The sequence below is a fragment of the Marmota marmota genome, unplaced genomic scaffold (assembly GCF_001458135.2).
Source record: "Marmota marmota marmota unplaced genomic scaffold, marMar, whole genome shotgun sequence".
Classification (NCBI taxonomy): domain Eukaryota; kingdom Metazoa; phylum Chordata; class Mammalia; order Rodentia; family Sciuridae; genus Marmota; species Marmota marmota.
The window spans coordinates 12045294-12072984 of record NW_026000241.1 but is presented as its reverse complement, the minus strand read 5'-3'; the positions used below and the strand labels follow the sequence as shown (position 1 = coordinate 12072984).

General features: G+C 51.3%; 1 protein-coding gene across 6 annotated transcripts in view; it reads left to right on the top strand.

The window, feature by feature from the left end:
• Vipr1 (vasoactive intestinal peptide receptor 1) overlaps positions 1-27329 on the top strand; it is a 49580-nt gene extending 22251 nt beyond the window's left edge. For 3 of the 6 annotated variants that reach the window (XM_048795322.1, XM_048795325.1, XM_048795326.1), the window contains exons 4-14: positions 13448-13554; positions 14940-15046; positions 15488-15620; positions 18028-18181; positions 18692-18752; positions 18978-19044; positions 19390-19481; positions 19710-19730; positions 21935-22064; positions 22308-22349; positions 23025-27329. In XM_048795322.1, coding sequence (XP_048651279.1) covers positions 13448-13554; positions 14940-15046; positions 15488-15620; positions 18028-18181; positions 18692-18752; positions 18978-19044; positions 19390-19481; positions 19710-19730; positions 21935-22064; positions 22308-22349; positions 23025-23216 — 1106 coding nt within the window. In that variant the 3' untranslated portion in view covers positions 23217-27329. The remainder of the gene's footprint in view (positions 1-13447; positions 13555-14939; positions 15047-15487; positions 15621-18027; positions 18182-18691; positions 18753-18977; positions 19045-19389; positions 19482-19709; positions 19731-21934; positions 22065-22307; positions 22350-23024) is intronic. The other 3 variants (XM_048795323.1, XM_015489437.2, XM_015489436.2) reach the window with 3 other exon arrangements.
• Positions 27330-27691: the final 362 nt, after the last annotated feature.

Below are 27691 nucleotides of genomic sequence, written 5' to 3'. Positions count from 1 at the left end.
TACCTTGCAGGCGCGGGCGGCGGCTCTGCCCTGCCCCTCCTACCACGCCTGCGGACCGCTGGGCATGATCTGCAGGTTGGTCGCAGGTCTGCTCACCCTGCGGGCACGGGTGGCGGTTCCGCTCCGCCCCCACTCCAATTGGGGTCACGTGACCACCACACCGGCAGGGCCTGATCCGGGCGTGGGCGAAGGCTCTGCTCTGCCCCTACTCCAGTTGGGGTGACGTGTGTACCACGCTGGCAGGCCGCTGGGCCTGACCCGCCAGTCTGTCGCAGGTCTGCTCGAGATGAGCCATTTAGATGAGCAGAAGAAAGGAAAGGGAAAGTTGATGGAGAGGACCAAAGAAAGGTCAGTTGATGAGGACTGATGACAGAGCAGGATGGAAGAAGAGTCCTGAGGGAGAAGAAGTGATGGAGAGGGGTGAGGAGATGACGAGGAGAGTGAGGACAGAGGAATGAAGCAGGTGAACGAAAGTTGGAGGGGTGAGCAAGGCTGAGGAGAAGGTGTGAGGGAGGATCAGGGAGGAGGGAGAAGGAGGAGGATGGCAGAAGACTGAGAGAGGATGACTGATCATGAGGAAGAGGAGGGGAGGGCAGGGTCTAAGGAGAGGACGGAGGAAGATGTTCTCTGGATGTACAGGACAAAGGGAGGAACATGATGGATTTGGAGCAGGAGATGTGATGGAAGAGAAGGATGGGTGAGGATGTTGATGAAATGGATTAATGAAGGGAGTTTGGAAGGAGGAGGGCAGCATGGAGAGATTCGGGACACATATGGAAGAAGGGTGGAGTGGCAGGGCTGGAGGGAGAGAACTGAGATGATCAAGGTTGACGGGTAGTGAGGGAGGATCAGTGTGAATGCAAAATACTGAAGGAGAAGCAAGATGAATGGAGAGGACAAAAGAAGTAGGGTATTTGTGGCAGAGGAGGAGTGAGGGAGGAGCAGGTTTAATGGAGAGGACTGAGGGAGGAGCAGGATGGATGAAGAGGACTGAGCTAGGAGCTGGAGGGCTGGACAGGATGCCTCAGTACACTCCATCATCCTGCTCCCCCAGCACCCCTCCTAACCTCAGACCTCCTTGTCTTACAGCCTTCTCTGTCCAGCCATGCTCTTACCTCAGTCCTCTTCAACCTGCTGCTATTGCCCTCTCAGTCCTCTCTATCCATCCTGCTCCTTCTTCAGGCCTCATCTTCCATCCTGCTTCTCCATACTCCTCTTCCTCAAAGCCCTAGGCCTCCTTCTTCAGTCCTCTCTGTCTAGCCCTATTCCTCTCAGTCCTCTCCATCCCCCCTGCTCCTCCCTCAATTCTCTCCTCCTACTGCTCTGTCTTCAATCCTCTCCTCCTACTGCTCTGTCCTCAATCCTTCCTCTGTCCCCTGCATCCACCGTGACACTCCATCGCCTCTCCTCATCCACATTGCTCCTCCATCTCTTTTCCTTTCCATACTGCTCCTCCCTAATTGCTCCTCAACAGCAACTCTCCTTCCTCTAGAACCTCTCTAACCATTATACTCCCTTCTTTAGTCCTCTTCATCCACCATGCTTTTTTCTAACTCTTCCACATCGTTATTCAGGGTGGTTGGAGGGGATCATATAAGGAGAAGTATAGAGGAGTGGGCATGAGAATGCAGCATCACAGACAGAGAGAACCTAGGGATAATGATGGATGGAGAAGATTGAGGGAGGATGAGGATGGATGGAGAGGACTGGAGGTAGGAGAATACTGGGAGAAGATAACCATGGGAGGAGCAGGTTGTATGGGGATTAACTGGGGGAAGGCGTAGATTGGGAAGCGATGACTGAGGAAAGAGGAAGATGAAAGGAGAGGGCTGTGGGAGGGACACATTGGGATAAGAGGACTGAGGGAGGATCTGATGAGTAAAGAGGTCTGAGGGAGAAGCAGGATAAATGGAAAGGGATGGGGGAGGATCACAAGGATGAAAAGGACTGGGGAGGAGTAGGGTAAGATATAGGGAAGATGACTGGAGAGGATTAATAGAGGAAATCGAGGGAGAAGCAGGAATGATTGAGAGGAATGAGGGAGGAGCAGGATAGAGGGAGAGGAGGGAGGGAAGAGGAGGGAGGGAAAGAATGAGGGTGATGAGTATTGGGAATAGACACCTAAGGAAGTATCTGGAGGCATAGAGAGGGTGAAAGGAACAGCAGGATGGATGGAGAGGACTGATCGAAGAACAGGATGAATGGAGAGGATTGACATGAGTTGAGGGATGGAAAGGACTGAGAGGGGAGTAGGATGGATTTGACAGAACAAAGGGACAAACAGGACGGTAGAAGAGGAAGGGGAAGAATCAGGAGGAATGGAGAGGAGTAGGTTATGGAAAATATTGGGAGGAGAAGACTGAGGGTGAGGGAGAAACAAATTTGGAGTGAGGAGGAGTTAGGGAGGAGCAAGTTGGATGGAGGGAGAAGGATGGATGGAGAGAAGTGAAAGAGGAACAGGATGGATGTAAAGGAATGAGGGAGGATCAGGATGTATGTACAGGACTGGGGTGAGGAACAGATTGGGAGGAGAGGACTGAGAAGGAACAGATTATTTGAGATAGCTAGAAGAGGAGAATATTAGATGTAGAGAACTGAGAGAGAAACAGGATGGATGGAGAGGACTGGGATGAGAAAGAGATTAGGAGGAGAAGACTGGTGAAGAGCAGGATGGATGAAGAGGAATGGGGAGGATCAGTAAAGATGGAGAGGATGAGGAACAGATTGGGAAGAGAGGACTGAAGGAGAAGGAGAATGGATGATGGAGAGGAATAGGGGAGAAACACAAATTTGGGGTGAGGGTGTGTGAGGGAGGGTCAGGCTGGGTTGAGAGGACTGAGAATCAGGATGCATAGGAAGGAATGAGGTGGTCAGGATGGCTAGAGAGGGTGGATGGAGGAAGAGATTGGGATAAGAGGACTAAAGAATAAGCAGAATGGCTGAAGGAGGAGCAGGATGGATAGAGAGGACTGAGAGGGGAACAGAATGGATGCAGAGGAATGAGTCCAGAGCCAGATGGATAGACAGGCCAGCTCAGGCCACTCCATCCATCTTGCTTCTCCAACATCCCTCATCACCACAGCCCTTTCTTTTCTTCTAACCCTCTCCATTCAATGTCTTTCCTCAGTCTTCTCTATCCATCCTGATCGTCCATCACTCCTCCTCTTCATAGCCCTCCTTCTTCAGTCCTCTGCATCCAGCCCTGCTCCTCTCTCAGTCTTCTCCATCTATTCTGCTCCTCACATCAGTTCTCTCCATCATTCCTCAAAATAGCCCTTTCCCTTCTTCAGTTCTCTCTGTACAGCCTTGTTCTGCTCTCAGCCCTCTCCATCCATCCTGCACCTACCTCAGTCTTGTCTATTTGTACTGATTCATTCTTACTCCTTCTTCTCTCCTTTATGTTGACCACGATCCTTCATTCCTTCTCATTATCCACATTTCACTTCCACACTGCTCCTCCTCACTACTCTTCATCCACAACAACTCTTTATCCACTCACTTCTCTCCTACCATCCTACGTCTCCCCACCACCACCAGTACTCTCCATCCACCATGCTTCTTTCTAACTCTTCCACATCCTTCAGGGTGGGTGGGGAGAACTATGTGAGGAGAAGTGTAGAAAAGTGAGTGTGAGCATGGAGCACCATGGATGGAGAGGATTGAAGGAGGAGAAGGGTGGATAGAGAAGAGTGAGGGAGGGTCAGGATGGATTAAGAGGACCAGGGGAAGTACATATTGAAAGTAGACATCTCAGAGAGTAGCAGGATGTACAGAAAGGACTGAATGAAGAGTTGGATGGATAGAAAGGTCTGAGGGAGGAGCAGGGGAGATGGAGAGGACTGATGGAGCTGCAGGATGGATTGAAAGTACTAAGGGAGGGAGGAACATGGTAGAAGGAGAGGAGTGGATAAGAATCAGTATGGACGGAGAGGATTCATGATAAGGAATAGATTTGGAGGAAAAGAATGAGGGAAGCACAAGACAGATAGCCAGGAGTGAGGAATAAACAGAAATGTGTAGGCTGAGGAGGAGTTAGGGAGGAGCAGGTTGGGTGGAGAAAACTGAGGGAGGAGCAAGATGGAAGAAAAGAAGTGTGGAAGGACCAGGATGGATGATGAGGAATGATAAAGTTTTGGATATGTGTAGACTGGGGGTGGGGGGACATATTGGGAGGAGAGGACTGAGGGAAAAGCAGGATAGATGAACAATAGAGAGGGAGGATCAGGATGGGTGTTGAAGACTGATGTGAGAAGAATATTGAGAGAGGAGCAGGATAGAATGAGAGAACTAGGAGAGGAACAGATAACTAAGGGAGGAGCAGAAGTGATAAAGATGAATGAAGGAATATCAGGATGGATGGAGAGGACTGGAGGAGGAACAGATTGGGAGGACAAGACTGAGGAGCAAGGTGGATGAAGAGGACTGTGGGGAGGAGCAGACTGGAAAGAGAGGTCTAACGGAAGAGCAGGATGGATGGAGGAGTGGGAAGGAGGAGCAGGATGGGAGGAAAGGACTAGAGGAGGAATACATTGAAATGAAAGGACTCCATGAAGAACAGAATAAATGGAAATAACTGGGAGAGGAGTAGGATGGATGAAGAGAAATATGAGAGGATCAGTAAGGATGCAAAAGACTGGGGTGAGGAAAAGATTGGAAGAAGAGGACTGAGGTAAGAGAGAATGGATGGAGAGAAATGAAGAAGGAGCAGAATGCATGGAGAGTAGTGAGGAAGGAATGGAATGGATGTCAGTACTAGAGGGAGGAACAGATTGGAAGAGAGAACTGAGGGAGAAGCTGGGTGGAAGGAGAGAACTGAGGATGGATAAAGAGGACTGAGAGAGGAGCAAGCAGGATGGGATGTACTGAGGGAAGAGCAGGATAAATGAAGAAGACTGGGGGGAGAATAGATTGGGAAGAAAGAGCTGAAGAAACACCAGGATGGGTGTATAAGTACAGGAGAAATGGAAAATTTTTTGTAAGGAGTAGTAGGATGAAAGGAGAGGACTGGGCCAGGAGCTGGATGGATAGACAGGTCACCTCCATCTTCACTATTCGTTCTGCTCCCCCAACACCCCTCACCTCCACAGCCCTCCTTCTTGTCTTACAGATCTCTCCATCCATTCCTGCTCTTACCCCAGTCCTCTCCACCCATTCTTCTCCTCTGTTAGTCCTCCTCACCATAACCTTATTTTTTCAGTTCTCTCCATCCACCCAGCTCCTCCATCATTCCTCATCTTCCACCTGGCTCCTTCATCATTCCTCATCTTCCACCTGGCTCCTCCATCATTCCTCATCATCATCATAGCCCTCCTTCTTCAGTCCTCTCTATCCAGCCCTGTTCCTCTCTGTTGGCTCTATCCATCCTGTTTCTCCATCATTCGTCTTCGTCATATCCCTCCCTCTCCTTTTTCATTCCTCAGTTCAGTCCTGCTTCTCCCGCAGTCTTCTCCACCCTAATGCTCCATCCTCACTCCTTACTCTCCCCTCTACACTGACCATGACCCTCCATCATGCCTCCTCATCACATTGCTCCTCCATCCCTTTTCCTTTCCATACTGCTCCTCCATCACTGCTCCTCCAATAAGACAACCCTCTTTTCATTCAGTCCTTCCTAACCATCCTACTCACACCTCAGTCTTTTCACCCACCATGTTTCTTCCTAGATCTTCCACATTCTGTTTCAGGGCGATTGGAGAGGATCATATGAAAAGAAACATAGAGGAGTGGGCATGAGCACTGAGCAGCATGGATGGAGAGGACTGAGGGAGGAACAGAATGGAAGGAGAAAACTGAGAAGGAGGATAGATGGAAAGGAATGAGAGGATCAGGATTGATAGAGAGGGGTGAGGTGAGGAAGAGATTGGGAGGAGAGGACTGAAGGAAGAGCAGGAAGGATGGAGAGGACTGGATGAGGAGTAGATTCGGTTGAGGGGGCTGAGTGATGAGAAGGAGAATGGAGAGGACTGAAGGAGAAGCCCGATGGATGTAGAGGACTGGAGGCAGGAGAAGATTGGGAGGAGAAGACCAATGGGAGGAACAGGATGAGTGGAAAGGACTTGGAAAAAGTACAGATTGGGAGATATATGAGGGAAGCATTGGGTGGATGTAGAGGAGTGAGGGAGAAATAGAAATTTGGGGTGAGAAGGATTGAAGGAGGAGAGAATTCGGGGAGGAGTAGGATGAATAGAGAAGAATGAGGGAGGATCAGGATGGATAGAGAAGACTAGGGGAGGATTGGTTAGGAGATGACTGGGGGAGGAGCAGGATTGATAGAGAGGAGGGAGGGAGGACCCAAGATGGATGAAGAGGACTGGGAGCAGACCAGACTGGGTGGAAAGGACTGGATGAGAAACAGACTGGGAGAAGCACACTAATGGAGGAGCAGGATGAGAGGAGAGGGTTAAGGGAGAGAAGGATGGGTAGAAAGGACTGTGGGAGGAGCAGGATTTATTGAGAGGACTGAGGTAAGATCAGGATGGACGGAGGAGACTGAGTGAAGGAACACATTAGGAGGAGAGGACTAAGGGAGGAACTGAATGGAAGGAGAGGAATGAGGGAGGATATAGATGGATGGAGATGACTGGGAGAGGAACAGATTGGGACAAAGGTATTGATGGATTGATATAGGAGTGGGATGTTAGGAGAGGTCTGAGGGAGGAGGTGGAGGTTGAAGAGATCTGAGGGAGAGCTGGAGGGATAGAGAGGACTGATGGATGGACAAGTCACCATCCATCCTGTTTCTCCAACACTCCTACTTGCCACAGCCCTTCTTCTCTCACAGGCCTCTCTATCTGGACTTGCTCTTACCTAAGTTCTATTCATACATTCTGATCCTCTCTCACTCCTCTCCATCCATCCTTCTCCCACCTCAGTCCTCTCTGTCCATCCTGATCCCTCAACTCTCCTCATCATCATAGCTCTCCTTCTCCTTCTGTCCTCTCCATCCATCCTGCTTCTCTCTGTCCTCTTCATCCACCATGCCCCTCTTCCTCATTCGCATTTCTCTTTCATCTCTTTTCCTTCACACACTGCTCCTTCTTCACTTCCCCTCATCCACAACAACCTTCTTTCCAGGTAGACATCTCCAACCTTCTTTCCAGGTAGACTCCCACCTTGGTCCTCTCTATCCACCATGCTGCCTCCTAACTCTTCCACATTCGGGATCAAGAACTGAGGAGGTTCAAGGGAAAGAACCGAAGGAGGAGCAGAGTCAATGGGGAGGACCAAAGAAGTCAGATGCCTGGAGACAACTGCAAGGAACATAGGGTTGGATTAGAGGAATAAATCAGGTGGATGCAGAGGACAACGTGGGGGTGGGGGGCAACAGGGATGGAAAGGTCCTAGAGAAGGACAACTGATGCGAATGGAGAAAACTGAGCAAGGAGGACAACAAGTGGAGAAGACTGAGGGATGTTGCTCTTTTTATGAGTTGGCATGATGGAAGGGAAGTGTTGATAGGAAGGACTGAGGGAGGATCACTGTGAATGGAATACAGTGAGAATTTTTGTGGGTGAGGAATTATGGAGGAGCAGGAGGTGGGTATAGTGGACTAAAGGAGGAGCAGGTTTTATGGGTAAGGATGAAGGAGAACAGTCTGAATAGAGAGGACTGAGGGAGGAACAGGATTGCTTTTAGATGAGTAGTGTGAAGGTGAAGGAGGATAGATGGGAAGGCGGGAAGGAGGAGCCAGGAAGGAAAGCAGGAGGGAGGGGAAAATGGGGCTGGGTGGAGAGGAGCACAACAGGAGCAGGTTGGATATGAAGGAAGTGAGCAGCAAGTTATGGCTGATGGAGGGGCAGGATGTGTGCGGATGAAGAAGGAGGAGGGAGGATGAGGGTGAATGAAGATGTATGAGGAGGAATGAAGAAGGAGGAAGATTGGAGAGGAGTGAGAGTAGAGCAGGGTGAATGGAGAGGAATGAGGGATGGGCCAAGTGGATTGGCATGAATGAGGGAAGGGAAGGGTTGATGTAGAGGCCAGCGGAGTATCAGAGTCTACAAAGAGGACTGGAGAAGGTGTCAAGAGTAGTGAGCATGGAGCAGTCGAATGCAGAGAGCTGAAGGAGGAATCGGCTGAACTGAGAGGAATGTACAAATAGCAGGGTAGATGCAAAGGATAGAGCGAGGAGCAGTGTGGGTGGTGAGGGCACATGGACATTCCTTCTCAAGGAGAGCGTGTGAGGCCTTAGAGAGTTGCAGGCTATCTGGAGAGGTCTGAGGTAGGAACATGGTAAAGGGAGAGGACCGAGGGAGGAACAGCATGGATTAGGAGGGGGAGGCGAGGACCAGATGGACAATACAGAAAGAGGAGCAGGTTGGATGTGGAGTGCTGATGAGGAATGTAGGGTGAAGGATGGTGGATGGAGAGGATTGAGGCAGGAGGGGCATGGATGAATCGGAGCGAGGGGAGTTCAGAACAATGGAGAGGTCGGAGGGATGAGGATGGATTTAGAGGACTGAGGGAGGTGCTGGGTAATCAATGTAGTCCTGGGGCAGGAGCAGTATGGATGCAGAGGATTGAGGGAGGAGTCAGATGGATGGAGATGACGGAGGGAGGAGCAGTGTGGATGGGGAAGACCTAAGGAGTTGCCAGGGTGACAAGGCAGAGTGAGGGAGGTGGCAGATAGGTGGTAGGACTGAGGGGAGAGCAGGAAAGAGGCAGAGGATAGAGGCAGGCACAGAGTGGATGTTGGGGACTGAGGGAGGCACAGCCTGGATGGCGAGTACTGAGGGAGGGACAAGATGGACTTGGGGAGGATCAGGGTAGGAGAGGGCTGAGGGAGGAGCATGGTTAATGTAGAGGTGTGAGGAAGGGTGGAGGGCACTGGGGGAGGAACAGGGTGTATGAAGAGGACTAAGGGATGAGCAGGGTGGACTGGGAGGACTGTGTTTGGAGCCAGTAAGGGAGGATCGGGGTCAATGAGGAGGACTGATGGAGGAGAGGAGCAGCGTGGATGTGGGAGACACAGGGAGAAGGAGGGTGGATGAGGAGGAGTGAGGGTCCAGCAGGGTGAACTGAGAGGACTGAGGGAGAATCAGGGTGTATGAGTGATGGAGGAGCTGGGTGGATGGAGAGGACTGAGAGAAGAGCAGATTGGATGGGGAAGACTAAAGGTGGAGCAGGGTTGAGGAGGCAGAGGGAGGGGGGGAAGATCAGGGCCTTGATAAGGTTTCAGCAGATGTCCCTCACTTCAGGTGACTTTAGTCCTTGGACTTTAGTTCTCCTGTTTGTAAAGTGGAGATAGAAGGTAGAACAATGGTCTCTTTGGCCTATGCCAGGTTTTCCCTCCGTGCTAAGGGTTATGACCTTCACTGTGAAGGACAGACCTTGAAGCGCCCTCTAAGAATCTGGAAGCAGTAAGGTGTGCCTTATTCCAGGTCAGCATCCTCCTTATCCAGCCCTTCTCCAGTGAGGACCTAGGGCCTGGGCTGGTAGGAGATGAGCTCCTCTGGCAGATCCCATATTGAGTCCCAAGAGCAGAGTCTGACAATCAGCCTTCTCCAAGCATCAACTAAATGCTTCCTCTCCATGTGCTACTTCCTTCTGTCCCTGCCGGAATGTATCTAGGCAGCTCCTTTGCTTAAGAACTCAGACTCCAGTTCACCATCTGGCTGACCTTGAGGGTGCTGGCCTCAACAGGACCCATTCAGTGGCTTTGTGCAAATGAGAAAAAATCAGATCTTCTTCAGGTGGAATCAACCTCTCACCAGAGCTCACCTAGTGGCAAGCTGAACGTGAAGTCAATTTTAGTCTGTCATTCACCAGCCAGACGTCACATGCAGTGAACAATCTGTACAGCTAACTCAGAGGACCTCACTCTAAAAATGACGGAGACTGTGGCTGGGACTGAAAACATATCTGGGCATTGAGGCAAAGAAGGCATGAGGAACTGGCCTTAAATTCCAAAGGGGGATGTTTGCAAGAGTGGGATAGGGATGAAGTTCTCCTGCCCCTTTGGATAACTCCCCTAGGAAGTGACCTGGTTCTACAGGAAAAGTCAAAGAAAGCTTATAGAAGATAAAAAATCTTGGTGCGGGGCTGGGGATGTGGCTCAAGTGGTAGCGCGCTCGCCTGGCATGCGTGCGGCCCAGGTTCGATCCTCAGCACCACGTACAAATAAAGATGTTGTGTCCGCCGAAAACTAAAAAATAAATATTAAAATTCTCTAAAAAAAATTATAAAATTAAAAAATCTTGGTGGGTTAGAAGTCATCTATTTAGGCTGGATATAATACCTGGGGGAGAGGGGCTGGCTAGGCAAGTGATTGCTCATTAAGGTACCAAAATGTTTATGGTGGTTTATTTCTTTAGTTTGTAATATGCATACATATATCTGTGTATTTGGTTTTTTTGGAGATGAAACCCAAGTCCTCAAGCAGGCTAGGCAATCATCCTACCACTGAGCTACATCTCCAGACCTTTTGAGATAGGGTCTTTCTAGGTTTCCCCGTCTGGTCTCAAACTCACAATGCTCCTGCATCAGCCTCCAGAGTAGCTGGGATTACAGGCATGCATTGCTGCTCCTGTTTCATCTGTGGGGCTTTTACCTTTAAATATTTGAAGGATTTTTTTAGAATAAAAAATAAGATAGTTATTTTGGTTTGAAAAACAAATACACAGTCTATGTCAGCTAGAGTCTGTGGGCACCCTCTTTCCCCTACCCAGTTCTTGATTCCCAATCTAAGAAGTTTACACTTGCCAACTGGATGGGGAACCCTAGACACATCTCGACAGGAGAGTACTAGGGTCAGGTATGGATGCTAGAACTATCCCTCTAGCTATCTCAGGATAGTGATCTGGTTGGAAGGCTCAGGAAAGCAGATAGACCCATCAGGAGGCTCCTACCTAAGCCAGGGAAGACAAGATACAGGAGAATTGAAGAAAAAGAATCTGGGACAGGACTTGTGGATCCTAGAGGAGGAGAGGAGAAACAAAAATTTCCTAATTTCTGGCTCAAGTCACTGAGCAGCAAATTTTAGAAGACAGAGAACCCCGGAGAGGAGAGGGGTGTGACTGCTTTGAGAGCCATTGGTGAGTGGGAGGAAACAGAATGTGGGGCATCCCTGTTAGCTCAGGATTAAAGTCCCTTGGCCATTCCCTCCCACCCCCTGTATCCCCCCTGCAGACACAGAGCTAAATGGCAGAGACTTGGCTGCTCCTTGGGTCCCATGGTGACTGCCTTTGAAATCCCCTCAAGAGTAGCTCTCTTTGTGGCCTAGGCCACTCTCCCAGGCTCCTCAAAGAGGCCGCCTGTTCTCCCTTCCCCAATTACCTAGAGCGGCCTTGGCTCCAGAGGACAAGGTGGCTCCCTTTGGCCACTGCCAGGAGCCCAGATAGATCTGGAGTCAGGCTGGCTTGAGACTGTAGCTTTCTTGCTGTGACTGAGCAAGTTACTTCCTCTCTTAGCCTTTGGTTCCCCATCTTTTTGCAGGACTAGTGATAACTCCCAATCCTTGGCCTTAACACATTAATGTTTGTCCAACACACTCACACACACACACACACACACACACACACAGAGCATGTGAAGCTACTGTGTAGACACTCATGAGTCACCCAGTCTTGCTAAGCATAAGTGTGATAATATCAGGTGCCCGCTCTGTCCTTGAGCCTGACCTTTTGAGCCCTGATCCATCTGGTGAAAAGGGAATCCAACATTTTAATGCCCCTGCTTCAAGGCTGATTGATTTGGCCTGTCCCTCTTTTCTACTTACCCAATCCCTAGGGTGGAGTCTCCAGAAGAATTGATCCTGAGTGGAAGGCATGGCCTTGGGGCCTTGGGTATAATCCTTAGAACTGGGGTGAGGCAGAGCTGCAGTTTGAAAGGGACTTGCTGAAGGCTGCAGGCCGGGCCCACCTTCAGCCACAATGACAGGAAGTGGAGAGGGCTGAGAGGGGGCTACTAGAGACCGCTCAGTCCTGCAAGCCTCCATGGCAGTGTGGTTGGGAATCCTGGGCAGCACAGGCTGCCAAGGCAGGAAACCCAGCCCAATGCCCTTCCCCCAGCCACCTAATCCCCAGGCCATTTATCCAGGGTTGCTCCTCACTGGCTGTCCTCCCCAAGCCCCAGCTGCCCAAGGCCCCACACATAAAGTAGGAAGATAAGGACCTCTTTCAAAGCAATGTCAGGAGGCTCCTGTAGCCTACTCCAGAAAAAGTGACTATGGAGTCACCTGGTGTATTCCAGGCACAGGGAAAAATTTAGAAATATTAAAACACTCTTGCACAGAGACCCTCCCTGAGTTCACAGGACAGCTCGACCCCTCCTGTGGCTCTGCACCTGGACATGGAAACAAGTTCTCAGGTCCCCTCAGTGCAGGCGAGGGACAAGCTTACCTGACAGGACTTGGGAGAACAGACCAGCTCAGCTCCACCCTGCCCTGTGAGTGACCTTGAGCAAGGTACCAACCCCGTAGAGCCTCCCCTTCTCAAGTGTGAAATGGAGTTACCTTCCTCATTGGGTGGGTGCAGGATTAAAGTGCTCTGTTTAACTCTGACACATGGAAAGGTCAAAACTGGCCATTCTATGAGGCTACTGCTGCTGCTGTTGATGATGGTGATGGTGATGGTGGTCCTGTGGGAGAGGGGCACTCTACTGTCCCCCCCATTATCTATTCAGCCCCTCCCCTCTCTCTGAGGGGAGAAGACACCTCCCTAGGCCTGAAGAGTGGGGAGCTTTGGTGTACCCCTAACCTCACATGCCCCCTTAGCATTCCTGCCCTTTGCTGCACAGAGACTTGATGGAGCGTGCCCTGGAGCCCCAGCCACAACTTGTTTCAGCTTCAAGATCCTGCAGTGCTGCCCTGCTTGAGTGCCCTCTCACATGCATTGCCTTGCAGTTTCCCCTACCAGGAACCCCTTACTTCTGCATTTATGAGAATTTCAGATCTGTACCCTTATCAGGTGTCCTCCACCCCCCACCCTGTCCACCTCTACCTTTGGTCCCTCTCCAGACGCACATCTGAACATGTGGGAGGACATGGCCTCACAGCCCCACCTAGGTTGACCAAGGAGGACTAGGCTGATATGGCCTCCTGCCTGAGCTCTGGCCCAGTGACAAGGGTCAGTGTTCAGCTCATGGCAAGGGTCAGGGGTCCTTCTGTGATGATGATCCAGTTGAGACTGTGACAATAATAGAATTTACATTTCCCCTGGAATGAGGGTGGGTCATGACAAGGGGTAGGACTAAGCCCAGGACTGTGTGATCTGATTCTGCTGTCTGTTCAGAAGGTCCCCTGGCACTCTGAAGGGGCTCCTCCCTGCCTCAGGTGCCCTGAGGGTCTGAATGAGAGCAGCTGGAGCCTGGCGGCATCAGGAGTCAGTGGGAATAGGACTGTAATCTGCCTCGTGCCCAGCACAGAGGCCGCCAGGCCCCTGTGGCCTGCTCCAGGGACTAGTCCTCCTCCTGGTCTCAGCCTCTCTCCTCCCTGCTCTTCTCTCCCATCTAGGCCGCAACGTGAGCCGCAGCTGCACAGATGAGGGCTGGACACAGCTGGAGCCTGGCCCCTACCCTATTGCCTGTGGCTTGGATGACAAGGCATCAAGTTTGGATGAGGTGGGCCTCAGTGCACCCTCCCCCCACCCCCAGCTCACCTCAGCCCACCCATGCTCCTTTCGGCCTCCCATGAGGTTGCCATGTGTGCAGGAGCTGGACTCCTGGGACCTGCCCTCCAAGACTCCCTCTCCAAGCATGGGTTTCTGGAGACTCATCCCCTCAATCCCCCTGACCGGGTGCATTGCAGGTGGAGGGTGGTTCATGAGGACAGCACACAGAAAGTTGTCCCCAGTAGAAGAAGCTGAAGCAGTAACCACAAGCTAGGCCACCCCACTGTCTTGAGGGAGCCTGGTTCCAGCCTGGGGGTGGCACGGCAAGCAGATACCATCACCCTATTGTGTCCAGATGGAAATTGAGGTACAAAAAGAACCAGCCCCAGATACCCAACATCACATCAGGGACAGGATAGGAAAAGGGCACATTGTCCTCAGTCTGAGGACAGGGATCTGTCCCTGAAGCAAGTAGAGCACAGGTGGTCTCTGAAGAGATTTGAGGAACCACTTAGTAATATGGATGTGAAGGCTGGATGATAACAGTAGTCCTTAGCTAGAAGCCCCTCACTGCTTTGGGGTGTAAACATCCCTGTGGGACTGTGATGACATCTGCCCCACTCCAAGACACCCCATCAGACAGCTTTCCTGTCTTTGAAGGGAGCAGTAATTTCCTAAAAGGCTTCTGAAGCCTACCAGAGCCTTCAGCCCTAACTCCCCAGAATCCCTCTTAACCCCTTACCTCTCCTTAGGCACAATGTGGGTCATGGAGGAGAAAGTGGGGCTTACCAAGAGACTGTCACTCTGCATGTGTGTCCATAGGGAGGGCACTAAGGGAGGGGGCCAAGTGAGAAGCCTTGGGATCCAGTGTTGTCCTGTCTCCTACAGAAAGGCTAGCTTTTTCTCACCCTGCTGCCCCCAGCCACTGGGAACCCCAAATGGGAAATTACACCCCATGTCTTCTTTAACAGTCTGCACTCCCTGTGTGCCTCCCCAAGCTACATAGAAAGAGGGCTTCATGTGCAGGTCTGAAAGGACAGCAGCCTTGGTCTCCTGGGGCCCTGAGCCCAGAGTTGGCACAGCAGGGCCAGACACATGACTGAAGAATGAATGAATCAACAAGTGGAATGTGTGAGGTCTCCATTCTGTCCCTCACTGACACATCCCTCTTGAAGAGAGGGAGTGACTTCAACCCTCACCACACCCCGGGACATGGTTGTGTCCTGGAAACTGAAGTGTTAGGGGGTTGGTGGCACAAAGGGCACTCTGCTCAGCTCTTCTTAGGAGCCCTGGGCCATAGCCTCCTCATCTGCCAGGGTCTGGCAGGCAGAGTGTAGAGCCTCTAGGTGAGCCCACCTCGCCCCCCACCCAAGATCCTTGCCTGCCTCCCTCCAGCAGCAGCAGACAATGTTCTACCACTCCGTGAAGACTGGCTACACTATTGGCTACAGCCTGTCCCTTGCCACGCTTCTGATCGCCACCGCAATCTTGAGCCTGTTCAGGTAAGACCCGCCTGGGCATTAGGCTTCAAAGCAGTCCCAACGAGTATCATTCCCATGGTTGAGCCCCGCCTCTGCACTGTCAAACCCCAAGCTAGTTCACAGTCCCTGCCCCAGCCCTCCTGAGAGGCCAGCCTCCTCTGGATGGCAGGTGGTCAAGATGTGCCATCTGCCGCAGCCTAGTCACCCACAGGATGGCCTATAGCTGTGGATATGGCACCAGAGGTTAGGTGCACCCTGGCTGAGGCTCCTCGGATGCACAAGAGAGTGGGGTTCCTGAAGTTGGGCCCACCGTTTGGGATGGGACCCCCTTGGAGGCTGGACCTGTACTCTGGAGCCCACATGCTTCTCAGCCCCACCCCTTTAATCAGAGCACAGGTCCGTGTTGGCTGGGATGAGTGTCCGAGGTCTTTCCAGCCTCCCTTATCTGCCTGCCCCATGCAGGAAGCTCCACTGCACGCGGAACTACATCCACACGCATCTCTTCGTATCCTTCATCCTGAGGGCTGCTGCCGTCTTCATCAAAGACTTGGCCCTCTTCGACAGCGGGGACTCAGACCACTGTTCTGAGGGCTCGGTGAGGACTCTGCCCTGGCCCCCTCCCTCAGTCTTGCCTTCATCTTTAATCATGTGAATCTCCTCTTCCTCCCTACTTCTCTCCTCTCCCTTCTCGCTCCCTCCCTCCTCCTACCCTGCCCTCCTTCCCTCTTCTTTCTCTCTCTCTATCTTTCTCTCCAGGAATGGCCAACCCCTCTACCCAACTCTGTGATAGCTCCTCAAATCTCACTCCTCTCCCAGCACCTGATCTTACAGCCTTTCCTCTTATAGACCTTTCCTACCAGTGAGCAACACAGGTGGAAAGTGGGATATCTCACAGCCACAGACTAGGGCCTACACCCTACCTCCACTGCTAACATTCTGTTGGCCTTGAAAATTCCCTGCCTTAGTTTCCCCATCTGCAACCAGGGCTCTGCTCACCATGCCACCCTTCCTACTCCCCACCCGCTCCTCTTGCCATCTGGATTCCATCCAAACACTGTTCTGAAGCCTTCCTCTTCTGTTCTTCCCCTGCCCTCGGTCTAGTTCTGGACCTTCCTATGGAGGGGAGGTCAAGGGAGCCTCTAGGGAATTAATTGCTAGTCACTAAGAGGTTCATCTCCAAGTGATTCTGAGCCAAAGACCCCTCTCTGGGTGTCCCTGTCCTGGGACAGAGAGCTTGACAGTGGCCCTGGCTCTGTCCCATCCCTTGTGGTCAAGGACTCATTGTTTCATGAATGATCCAAGAGAAAGTACCTGATATCAAGGGTCAGCAATACCTTCCCCCAGGGAATGAACCTATGATGGTTGAATCTCAGGAATCTCCAGAAGAGGGGAAGAAACCCCAGTGTTCATTCCACAAGGTGGGGACCAAGTGCAGTAGGGACCTCAGAGCCTGGGAAGCGGCCTGCGGCCTCCAGCACACTTGCTGAGGATAATTGTGAAAACTGTCTTCCCAATTCATTTTATTAGCAGCCTTGTGAAACTTTTCTATGGCAAAGGAAAAGCACTGAAAATTGTCCAGTTAAAGAACTGAGTATGCTTGTTGTAAAGCTAATGATGGGGAAAGGTAGGGAAGCAAGCACACCTTGCAGCTGGAGGGACAGATATGTGGCCTAAGGAAGGACTTCACCTCCCTAGGGAGGGAATATGAAGCTTCTCTCTGAGGATATCTCAAAACCAAGGGGATGAGAAAGAAGGGTGGGAACTTATATTCTGGGTACAAGGAAGTAGAAGAGGAGAGTAGCTTTAAGCCCTGGCTCAAGGCATCTTGGTTTCATCTGAAATAGAGACTGTTTCTGGGAGGGGACAAAAGGCCCAGAAGACTTTCCAGTCATGCCAGATGGGCCACCTAGAATCCACTGATTGCTCTACTCTAGGGTCTCCCTGACTCCTTCATTGTCCTTATGTCCCTGGGGAACCCATTCGTCCAGTAGCTCCATTGGCCCCCAGAGAAATGACCACCCCTTTCCTCTTCTTCTTTTCCTCATTTCTACTTCTTTCTCCTCTACCTTCTTCTCAGTCCCAGTCTCTCCTCCACACTTCCTTGGCCCCACTCCACGGCCCACAGCCTGTACCCCCAAGCGGTCAGTAGACTCTTGAAAACTCAAGCAAGACTTTGCCCTCATATTTCTCCCAGCTACTTTCAGTCCTAATTGGAATAAGATGAATGCGTGGGGACAGAGGATGGGAAGGGGATGGGATGGTTGGTGAATGGGTAAATGGTAAATGGGTCCATGGGTGGCTCAGTAGGCAGAAAGAGAGATGGATTAAGTAAGGAAGATTGAAGAGATGATGGGTGAGGGGTAGGAGGGTAGGCAGGTGGAGGAATGGATGCATGAGTGGGGTGATGGGTGGATGGATAGGTGAAAGGATGGCTAGCTGGGTAAGTGGGTAAGGTTGGTAGACGAATGGAGAGATATATAGGCAAGTGAGGGAATGGATTGATGGTGGGGAAGATGAATAGATGATAGATGAATGCATGGACAGCAGATGAACAGATGAGTTGGTGACAAATGTCTAATGGGTGTGTAAATGGATGGACAATTAAAATTGCTGACTTGCTGGGTGCAGTGGCGTACACCTGTAATCTCAGCAGCTCGGAAGACTGAGGCAGGAAGATCTTGAATTCAAAGCCAGCCTCAGCAAAAGTGCCTCAGTGAAATCCTGTCCCTGAATAAAATATAAAATAGGGCTAGGGATATGGCTCAGTGGTCGAGTGCCCCTGAGTTCAATCCTGGGACCCTCCCCCCAAAAAAAGAATTGCTGATTTATCCCAAAGCATCAGATGATCTAAAATCAAGAATGGTGGGAAAACCATCAAGCACATTCTAAAACAACAAAGAGATTAAGTTGGCTGGGCCACAACTGTGTTTGTCCCTGCAGAATTATGGGTAATAAGGGATCCCTGCTAGCCCTAATGAACCCCCTTTTTCTCCTCCCTGCAGGTGGGCTGTAAGGCAGCCGTGGTCTTTTTCCAGTACTGTGTCATGGCCAACTTCTTCTGGCTGCTGGTGGAGGGCCTCTACCTGCATACCCTGCTTGCTGTCTCCTTCTTCTCCGAGCGGAAGTACTTCTGGGGGTACATACTCATCGGCTGGGGTATGGTACCAGGGAGGGCTGTCAGGCTGGGAACAGAGGGGGCAAGGCCTGGGAAGTTCACTGGGGGGGTGCCAGCCCAACCCACAGTCTTAGTTGCTGCCTACAAGGATCTTGACCAAGGATAATAAAAGTTACTGGAATATCTGACCCTGGGACAGGAGCCGTTAGGCTGCAGATGCAACTAGGGTCACTCTGAGGGACAGATCAGCTTTCCATTTTCCCTTTAGTCACTGTCACATGCAGAGCCACTGCTAATCTGTAAGATGCCTATCAAAATTAGAAAAAGACTGTCCCTCACGGTGGGACCACAGCCCTATGGGCACACAACTTTGCCACCTTGAGCATCTTTGCACAAGGAAAACCCCTTATAACCACAGACAGCAGCCCTGAACCACACCCTTTTCTCTCACCCCCTTCTCTCTGGTTCTTTGTCCTAAATCTCTCCCTTGGCTCTTCTACCCTTGCTTCCTGTGCCCTCTCCTCTCTTTCTCTCTCCTTTGTCCCTGACAGGGGTGCCCAGCACATTCACCATGGTGTGGACCATCATCAGGATCCAGTTTGAGGATTATGGGTGAGCGGTCACCCTGCCCCCACCCCTCAGCTTCCATCACTTGGGTGAGATCCCCTGGGTGGAATGGCAGGTGGACAGTGTTCCTCAGAGGGGAGGTTGGAGGGAAGAACAGACTCTGGGCCCATTGTCTCTAGGGCTTGGGACAGAGCCAGGGACAGTGGGGGTGACTACTGACTCTCTCTGACTGAGAACCATCTCTTGTTCCCCTGCTCATACTCTGATCAGGTGCTGGGACACCATCAACTCCTCATTATGGTGGATCATAAAGGCCCCCATCCTCACCTCCATCTTGGTAAGACTTCCTCCCACCCCGTGGAGTTGGAGAAACTCAGACCCAGATTGGAGATGCAACTTCCCTCAGGTCACACAGGAAATTAGTGTCTAGGTCAGAGCTGAACTGTTGGCTTCCCGCTGCCTGATATGGGGTCATCCCATCTCCATGCCACCAGCTCTTCCTCTAGAGTAAATGGGTTGGGAGGCACGGTCATTAGAGATGTGAAGTAGAGGTCCTAGATGACCATCCCAAAGAGGGAAGAGCTAGTGAGGGGCAGCATAACCCCAGAAAGACAGGCCATCAGCCTGGAAGACTAAACATCCCCTCTCTGAGTGACCAACCTCCATGTCCCCATTCCACCAGGTGAATTTCGTCCTATTTATTTGCATCATCCGAATCCTGGTTCAGAAACTGCGACCCCCCGATATTGGGAAGAATGACAGCAGTCCATACTCGTGAGTGTGGGCCCAGTGCTCTTGTCCCCTACCTCCTCTAACCCCAGCCCTCAAAAAACCTTGCATCCCCTTGAAGAACCCCTGTCCCGAACCTCTAGAGTCACCAAAAAAACCACATTGCTCTTGCCCACCACCATTCCATGGCCTGGCTCAGCCTACCAGTGTCCCTTTTCCTGCCCACCTCACCAGGCTGCCCTCAGAATCCCTTGTCTGCTTCTTCTCCACTAGCTCACCTGGCGTCGTTCCCAGGTACACATCGCTGTCAAGCCACAGAGCTCAAGAGGACAGAGATAACCTGTGTCTTGTTCGTACTGTGTACCCAGTCCCTGGCATGTGCATGGTACAGAAAAGGGGTGCAATAAATGCATGGCAGATGAAAGCCCTAGGGGAGTCCCCAGTCTACCAGTGTGACAGCCATGTTCAGACTCAGTATTATAATAAGGACATCTGCAATTTACATGTACTAAGGGATCTCCATGCATCGTCTCATCGTATCCACACAGTCCCCTGTAAAATTGCTCTCCAGGGCTCGGGATCACATGATCATAGGCAAGGAGAAAGGGGAATGATGTCCATGGGACAGTAAATATGTTCCTTGCTTGGAAAGGCATGAGGGCTGTTCCCTGTGCTTGCAAGGACTAGAGACAGAGGCAGGTTTTTATTGGAGCAACAGGATTGAAAAGCAGAAATAAAGAAACGTGAAAATATGAAAAGGGCTTTGGGAAGGTGAGTAGGGTCTGCATGCCCAGAGACGGGAACAGGAGATTGAGCATCCGTGCTATGCAGACAAGACAAAGCTGGCAGTGCCACATGGGATTTCTGGTCCTGGGATCTTAGAATGTTCCTGGCCCGGCTTTTCTTTCAACATTGTGTGCTGTGGCTCCAGATTCCAGCTATAATGTCACGAGCTGCTGGATTTAGGATTCTATTCTGGAATCGTGTGATTCTCTCTGATGAGACTTAAGACTCACGTCCCTGGTGTGACCGCGTCCTCTCCTGCCTGCCAGGCGTGTAGGTGGAGCGTCCCCTCCTGTTGAAGAAGGGAAGGCCCAGTGAGGGTCTGCAATCTGCTGAGGAGCAGCACATCCGGTTGTGCATGCTCACCCTCTCCTGTGCCCGTGGAGCCTCATTTCCCCCAACATGCAAATGGGCTTGAATCTGAGGGAAAGAATCTGAGCTGGGCCTGGCCAGGTCCGTGTGGGTGAGCTAGATGGGAAGGGAACAGCTGTCATCAGGCAGAAGGGGTGGCAAGAGCTGGAGATGGCGCTCCCCGAGGAGGGGCTGTCAGCTCCCACTCTCCACCTCCCCATAAGCCTTCAATTTAAAGAAAGCCTCCATCTGTCAGCCTCAGTGAAGGATAGGTTTGTGGCCAAGGAAGGGTGGGCAGTGCTCTGGATCCTTGCATGGGTGGGAGCCAAGCCCAGGAAGGAGTGGGAGGGGGTAAGGCCAGCTCCTCTGCTCCCAGGTTACTGGGGGACCTCAGACCCAGGATAGCCCCTCCCCCCTGGACTGACTTCCAGGAGAGGAAAGATAGGGGCAGAGACAACCCCTACCAACCTCTTCCCAGACTTCCCCCATCCAGGAAACCATGGGCTCACACTGCCTGGACCAGCTGTGAGGTCAACTGGTACAGAATGAGCCCTGTGCCATGGAAGAGAGGAGAGAATTTAGAGTGAATGCTGACCCTGCTGAGCACTGGTGAAGAAGGAGTTGGTCCTTAGCAACATGAGAGAAGCATACTGGGAACGTGTGCATTGGTGTGCAGAGGTGGGGGAGTGCGGGAAAGGGATGCAATCCCAGGGAAGATGGCAACTCCTGGAGAGGTGGACACAGCAGAAAAGCTGAAGACAGAGGGCTGTACTGAGTAACCCTAGTGACCAGGCATAAACTTGGGCACTCGCCATACTCCCAAGGGGCCTTGGACCTATGGCACTGCAGCTGGAAAGATTTTCCCTCCCAGAAGTCCTCATTCCCAATTAGGAAAATGCACTGTTTTGTAGCACCCAAAGCACTTCTGAGTTTACAGTAGGCCCCCGACTCTGTTACTTGACTGTGTTGTGCATACATTTACCTAATTGTATAGATTGGAGAAACCAAAGACCAGGAGAGGGAGAACCAGGATCTCTTGTCGCCTGAGAACATCTCCCTAGTAGCTGAAATCCCACACTTACACATCATCCACACTGGCCTCTCCTTTATATTCTCTTCTCTGTAAAGATGAGAATAGAGGGACTTTCTCTCTCATGCTTTCCTCCGGGCTTGGAGGCCAAGGGCGTGAGGGCAGTGGCAATGCAGATCTAGGACAGGAACAGATGTGGGTATGACATGTAGGGGAGCCAGCAGTCCCTCCTCGCCTTGTTTGCATATGTCATGCCTCAGCAACCCCACACCAGGCCCTATGGTATCCACATGAGTAGACACACCTGCCCACAGCTGGCCCTCCCTGTCCCCAGGAGGCTGGCCAAGTCCACGCTCCTGCTGATCCCCCTGTTTGGAGTGCACTACATCATGTTCGCCTTCTTCCCAGACAACTTTAAGGCTGAAGTGAAAATGGTCTTTGAGCTCGTCGTGGGATCTTTCCAGGTATGAACCGTTGACTTCAGGACGCATTCTTCTTAGGGCTTTAAGGGATTTCAACCTGGACTCTTGGGCTCTTGCCACTGAACTCCAATCTTATTGTGATAAGTGTTGGTTGAGCATCTACTTTGTTGCTTAGTCCTTTTCTTAACCAGAGGAACACAGGGATTGTGTGAGGCCAAAGGCGGGGTGGGGCTGGGAGTTCCTGCTATCTGACCACCTCACTTATGCTGTCCCCTTCCTCCCCAGGGTTTTGTGGTGGCCATCCTCTACTGCTTTCTCAATGGTGAGGTAAGTCCTTCCTACACCTTGAGAGCCAGGGTCCATTAACACTGATGGGCTATATGCAGAGCAAGGACAGATTTTAAACCTCACTATTAGACTATTAGCAACTGTGTCAACCTAAAACCTGTTAAAAATGCAGATCTCTGAGACCACCCCAGACCTGCTGACCTAGAATCTGCATTTTAACCCTTTCCTCTGGGTTCAGGGCTGATTGCTGTGCTCAGCAGAGCTGGAGAGGCATCTAGTTGTCTGTATACAGAGTTGAGTGGGGGTAGGGCAGCGAGGGAAGGTGGAGTTGCTGTGGAGTCCTGGCGACAGAGCAGGGACATCCTCATGGATGAGCTCCAGTGAGTTGGAGTGTGGCGATGGGAAGAACCCGGGTACAGCCACCCCCAGTCAGCACCCTTATGGTGCCTGAAATTCCACCATTGCAGTCTAGGCTGCATTCTGTGATCCTCTTTGCCTCCCACCTCCCCCCACTCCAAGGTCCTGATTTGATCCTGGCCCCAAAACGTTCCCAACTCTGCACAGCCCGAGAAACAGCATCTGGGTGTCTCAATTTAGACTTCCAAAGAGGATATGACTGGTTGGCTCAGCACCCTAAATAGACAACAGCAGAATTGGCCCGTGGAGTGGAGAAAGCTCCAAAGTGGCGGGCCCGACCACCCTCCTCTCTCCTAGGTGCAGGCTGAGCTGCGGCGGAAGTGGCGACGCTGGCACCTGCAGGGCGTTCTGGGATGGAACCCCAAACACCAGAACCCGTGGGGAGGCAGCAGCGGCGCCACGTGCAGCACGCAAGTCTCTATGCTGACCCGCGTCAGCCCCAGCGCGCGCCGCTCCTCCAGCTTCCAGGCCGAAGTCTCCCTGGTCTGATCACCCCAGGCCCGGGGAACCAAGGCGGGCCCCTTCAGCCTCTTCATACCCACCATGGCCAGCACCCGGACAGAGGCCTGCCCGAACGTGGGCAGCCACAGGCTGAGGCTGGAAGGCTGCCCTGGAGCCCTGTTCAAACACTCCTGTAGAACTTTTGCACCTCTGCAGTACTTCTACGTGGGCTGGAGAGCTGGGAGCTCCTCCCCTGGAGGATGCGATGGAAATATCAGACTCCTTCCTCCTCCAAAGGGTCCCCTGCCGATCAAAGGCAAGAAATCTGCATACTCTCCTCCGGATTGCTCCCGTGGTCTTTTCTGACAAATCGAATCGGAGCAAAGAAACTACCCATCCTCAAAGTTTTTGTCATCTGAGGGCAAAGAGGTTTTGTCCCTACAGATCATCCACCACCACAACCCTTATGATGCCTGAAATTCCACCACTGCAGTCAAACTCCTTTAAGTTAAACATTGCCATGCAGGCATCTTTCTGAAGAGGCAGTGCCCCCCACCTCCCCCATGCCCTCTTACCTGCCATCTCTCCAGGTGAGTGAGTTTCTCTACCTCGGGCAGATAAGATTGTGGTTTGGAGTTTGTGTTTAGGGAGCATAGCTATCTTTGTGAGACCCACTGAAGTGGAGTGGGTTCCAGCATCTATCAGGTTGGGCAATGCAACCCAAGGACTGAGGAACTCTGGGGCCTTGGGAAGGAAGGAGACTGCATCAGCAAATGCTGAGACCTAACACTAAGCCCACCTGCTCTCCAAGCTTCCATGGCTTCATCTATAAAGTAGGATCAGTCACACCAGCCTTACGCACAACCAAAGCATTCAAGATCTTTTCTCCTTGGCTGCTCACCTATGTGCCAACTATTGAACTAGGCTCAGAGATGTGCACTCATGGGCCCTTTAATCCTCACATCAACCCAGCCAGGCAGGAATTAATCTCCCAATTTCACAGATGGGAGACTCTCTCTCAGAGAGAACAGGTATCTCACCCTGTCTTATAGACAGGAATTGAACTCAGATCTGGCTGATGGAGAAGTGAAAACATAAGACTCTTACTTTACTACCTTTTTATGTATTGTAACCAGCTAAATCTTCTTGGCTTTTTGTATTACCACTGATATTGTTATTGCCATTATTCCTGAATCCCCATCACTACCCCAACCTTCATGGACTGTGGCTGAGTCCTCTAGCCCATGTGTCTCGACACAACAGTCTGGTGGTCAGAGTATACTATGTCTGTCATTCACCCATGTGGCCACGCAGTTTCTCATCCAAGCCTGTGCTGGAAGATCCCTTCTGACTGCAACAGGCTCATGCAACAATAAATGTTGACTTTAATTGGCTTGGTTCCCCCTGGTAGTTGTTGTTCCTATGTGGCCTGGCTTCTTATTTACAGCGTCTCCCCCTACTCCAAAGAGAGGTGAAGCCAGATGCCTCCATCCCTCTGGTTTTTGATAGGAATCCCATGTTTCTGTGTGAGGAGCACAAATTTTGAGGGATTTCAAATCACTTTTTGAGTTGTATCCTCTCTCTTTTTCTGAGTGCAATAAAATTATTACACATCCACATTGTGACTCCAACCCCCTAAATCTAGCCCAAGGGGAGGCCATTTTAGTCTTGGACCGATACAATACAGCTGACAGAGCTGCCCATGGTCCTAGAAATGGTAAAATTTCACAGGCCACAGTCATTCCTGAAAGCAAGAAGGAAACATGAAATATAATGATCATATATATAACCATTACCTAGGGTTCAGCCAAGAGCAGATAGAGGACAGAATAAATGTCACCAACATGAGACAGGGAACAGAGACAGTATGACTAACAGAAAGGCTTAGACCCAGAGACAGTATGACATCTGTCAGCAAGAGATACCTCCAAAGCTGTTGCCCAAGCTGACCTCTTTGGGTTCCACCTCTGCAAATTTGCAAAGAGCTTGTTTTGCTGGAAGAGCCAGTGACAGATGCCAAACTGGTAAAAAGAGGTCAGAAAGGACTGGCAAAGGCTCAGATCTGCCTACAAGCTTCCTATAAAGCCCGTCCTGTTCAGTAACATCCCAAGATGTATCCCACCAAATGAGAGAACCCCATGGACTGCTTGAGTTGTGTGAAGGTCAGGAGGAGCCCCATGCAGGAGCTGGACCTGGGCCATTCACCACAGTGCCTGAAATCCTCTCATGGCTTCAGGGTAAGGCAGGGAAGCCTGGAGGGGGAAGCAGGTATTATCCAAGAAGGTAGGGAGTGAACTAAGAAGAGAGACCCAAGATGTGGACAACAAAAGTGAGAAGTGAGTTGGGGATCCTGTTCAGAGAGGTGACAGGAGGTGAGAAGCAGAGTGCTGGGCATTCCAGCTGGGAAGAAGCTGAAACAGTCTCAGGTGAAAGGCTTAGAAAACACAGACACCCCAGGCTGAGAGCAGCCATGAAGTTGAGCAGGAACTTCTCCCTTCACCTCTCGGGTTACCCTAGTTCCCAAGTCCCTCTCCTGCCTGGTCAGGCAACTGTCAAGCCAGGCTAACTCATCTCTATTGCCACCTGGTGGGTGCTTCAAGGACTTCACCAAGGCTGTCCTCAATATCTCCATCCAGGTCCCTCTTCAGGAGGCCAAGTGACCCAGAAAGTAGACTCTGTCCTGAGCTCTATTCAGAGTGAGATGCAAAAAAAAAAAAAAAAGAGGAAGTTGTATAGCCACAGGACTGGTCCTCAGGTTTAGTCTGGGATTAAGGAGACACAGGGCCTGGCCCTCAGACCAAGCCCCTAACCTCTACCATACATGAACCATGCCTCTGACCCAGCTGTAACCCTAAGTAAGAGCCCCAGCCTCTGGACTGGCCACAGGCTAGACTCTGTTTCCCTACTGAGCCCTGACCCCAGACTCTGAAGTCAAGGCCAGTTAGCTCAGGTTAGTCAAGGCGCCCCCACCATCCCAGCCCAGAGAGCTGCAATCCCCTCTGCCGGAGAGGCCACCATGTGGATAATTGTTGCCACTCCAAGGCACAGGCAATCCAACGAAGCTTTCTGGTCTGCCAGCAGAATTGATGGAGAACAGTTTCTCAGTTGAGGTGACACTGAGGTGGTCTCTAAGGATTAGGTAGGGATCTCCGAATCCATAGGCTTGTTGGGCGCCAGGGACACCTAAATCCAGGTGAGCAGATGCTGGGAGCTCTGTCTAGCAAGACAAAGGGGAGGGTTCACATATGAGGTTGAGGGGAAGTCAGGGGATTTGCGGTAAGCCACTCTGGTTGCTGAAAAGGGCCCAAGGGGCAGATCTGGGGAGGGTTTCCAGTTCATCAACCAGGCAAGGGAGGAAAAAGAGAGCTGGGAGAGAATGGCATGGTTTGGGACATGCTGAATTTAATGTATGTGGCACATCTGGGGAGAAGCCCCAAAACTTTTGAAATCAGGACCTGAGGAGGCAGAAATGTGGATGGCCATGATGGGGGAGCATGTGCAGGGGTATGTACCCCTAGACACCCCACACAGTGTGCTGGGCAGGAGTGGGGTGAGGAGTCAGAATCAGTTCTGACATTTCCACTGCTTGCCCAGGGCCTGTTTTTAATGAGCAGTGACCCAGCGTCCCCCTTCTCCCCCCATGTGGGAACAGGAACTGCCCTTATCTCTCCTGGGGGAGGGGGCCGGAGCCACAGCTGGCAGTCATTAAACACCCTGCTTGGGGCAGGGATGGTTGAGATATTAATAGCCAGGAGTCAATGGCCCTGGAGACATAGCCTCCCAGGAAGAGGGACAGTAACTTCAACAGGCCATGGGGACAAGGAGGACAGGTCAGGAGGCCATCTTGGCAAAGCCCCAGCCTCCGTGCATGACAGATGAAGTCCAGAGAAGGGAAGGGATATGCTTGGGATCACCAGTAAAGGCATTGGTAGAGCCTGACCTTGAACCCTGTTCTCCACATCCCAGAACCCTAACTCTTCTATTGTATGGATTGGGAAGGGGAGATCCTTGGGCATGCCCTATTGTGAAAACACAAGAAGAGCAGATCTAGTTAGCAATACTGATTCTGTCTGTATTTAAAATCTTGATATTTTGTTCATCATGTATTTTTTCATTAATTTTGATTTTTTAACTATTGCATTAAAACATTATATACCTTGATTACCGAATTATTGTTGTTTTTTCCACCTTCTTTAATTCTGCACCTGAGGCAAGTTGCTCACTTATCTCACCTTAGTCCCAGTTCTGTTCCCAGGGGTCCCAGCATCCCTGAGTTGCAGGATGTCGACATAGAAGAAACTTTGGTGACTTCTGGGTCTGCCTCTAGTGCCTCAGAAAGAAAGGATCCTGTCAGTGTGATGCCAATGAGAAGGAGGCAGTTCCCAGGCTAATTCAGCAGCTCAATAATGTTGTCATAGACCTAGTATTTTCTCTCTCTCTCCACTCTACCATTCTCAGTGTGTTGGCTTTCCTCCTCAAGACTATTCCCTTGTGAATGCAAGATGGCTGTCACTGTCCCGAGC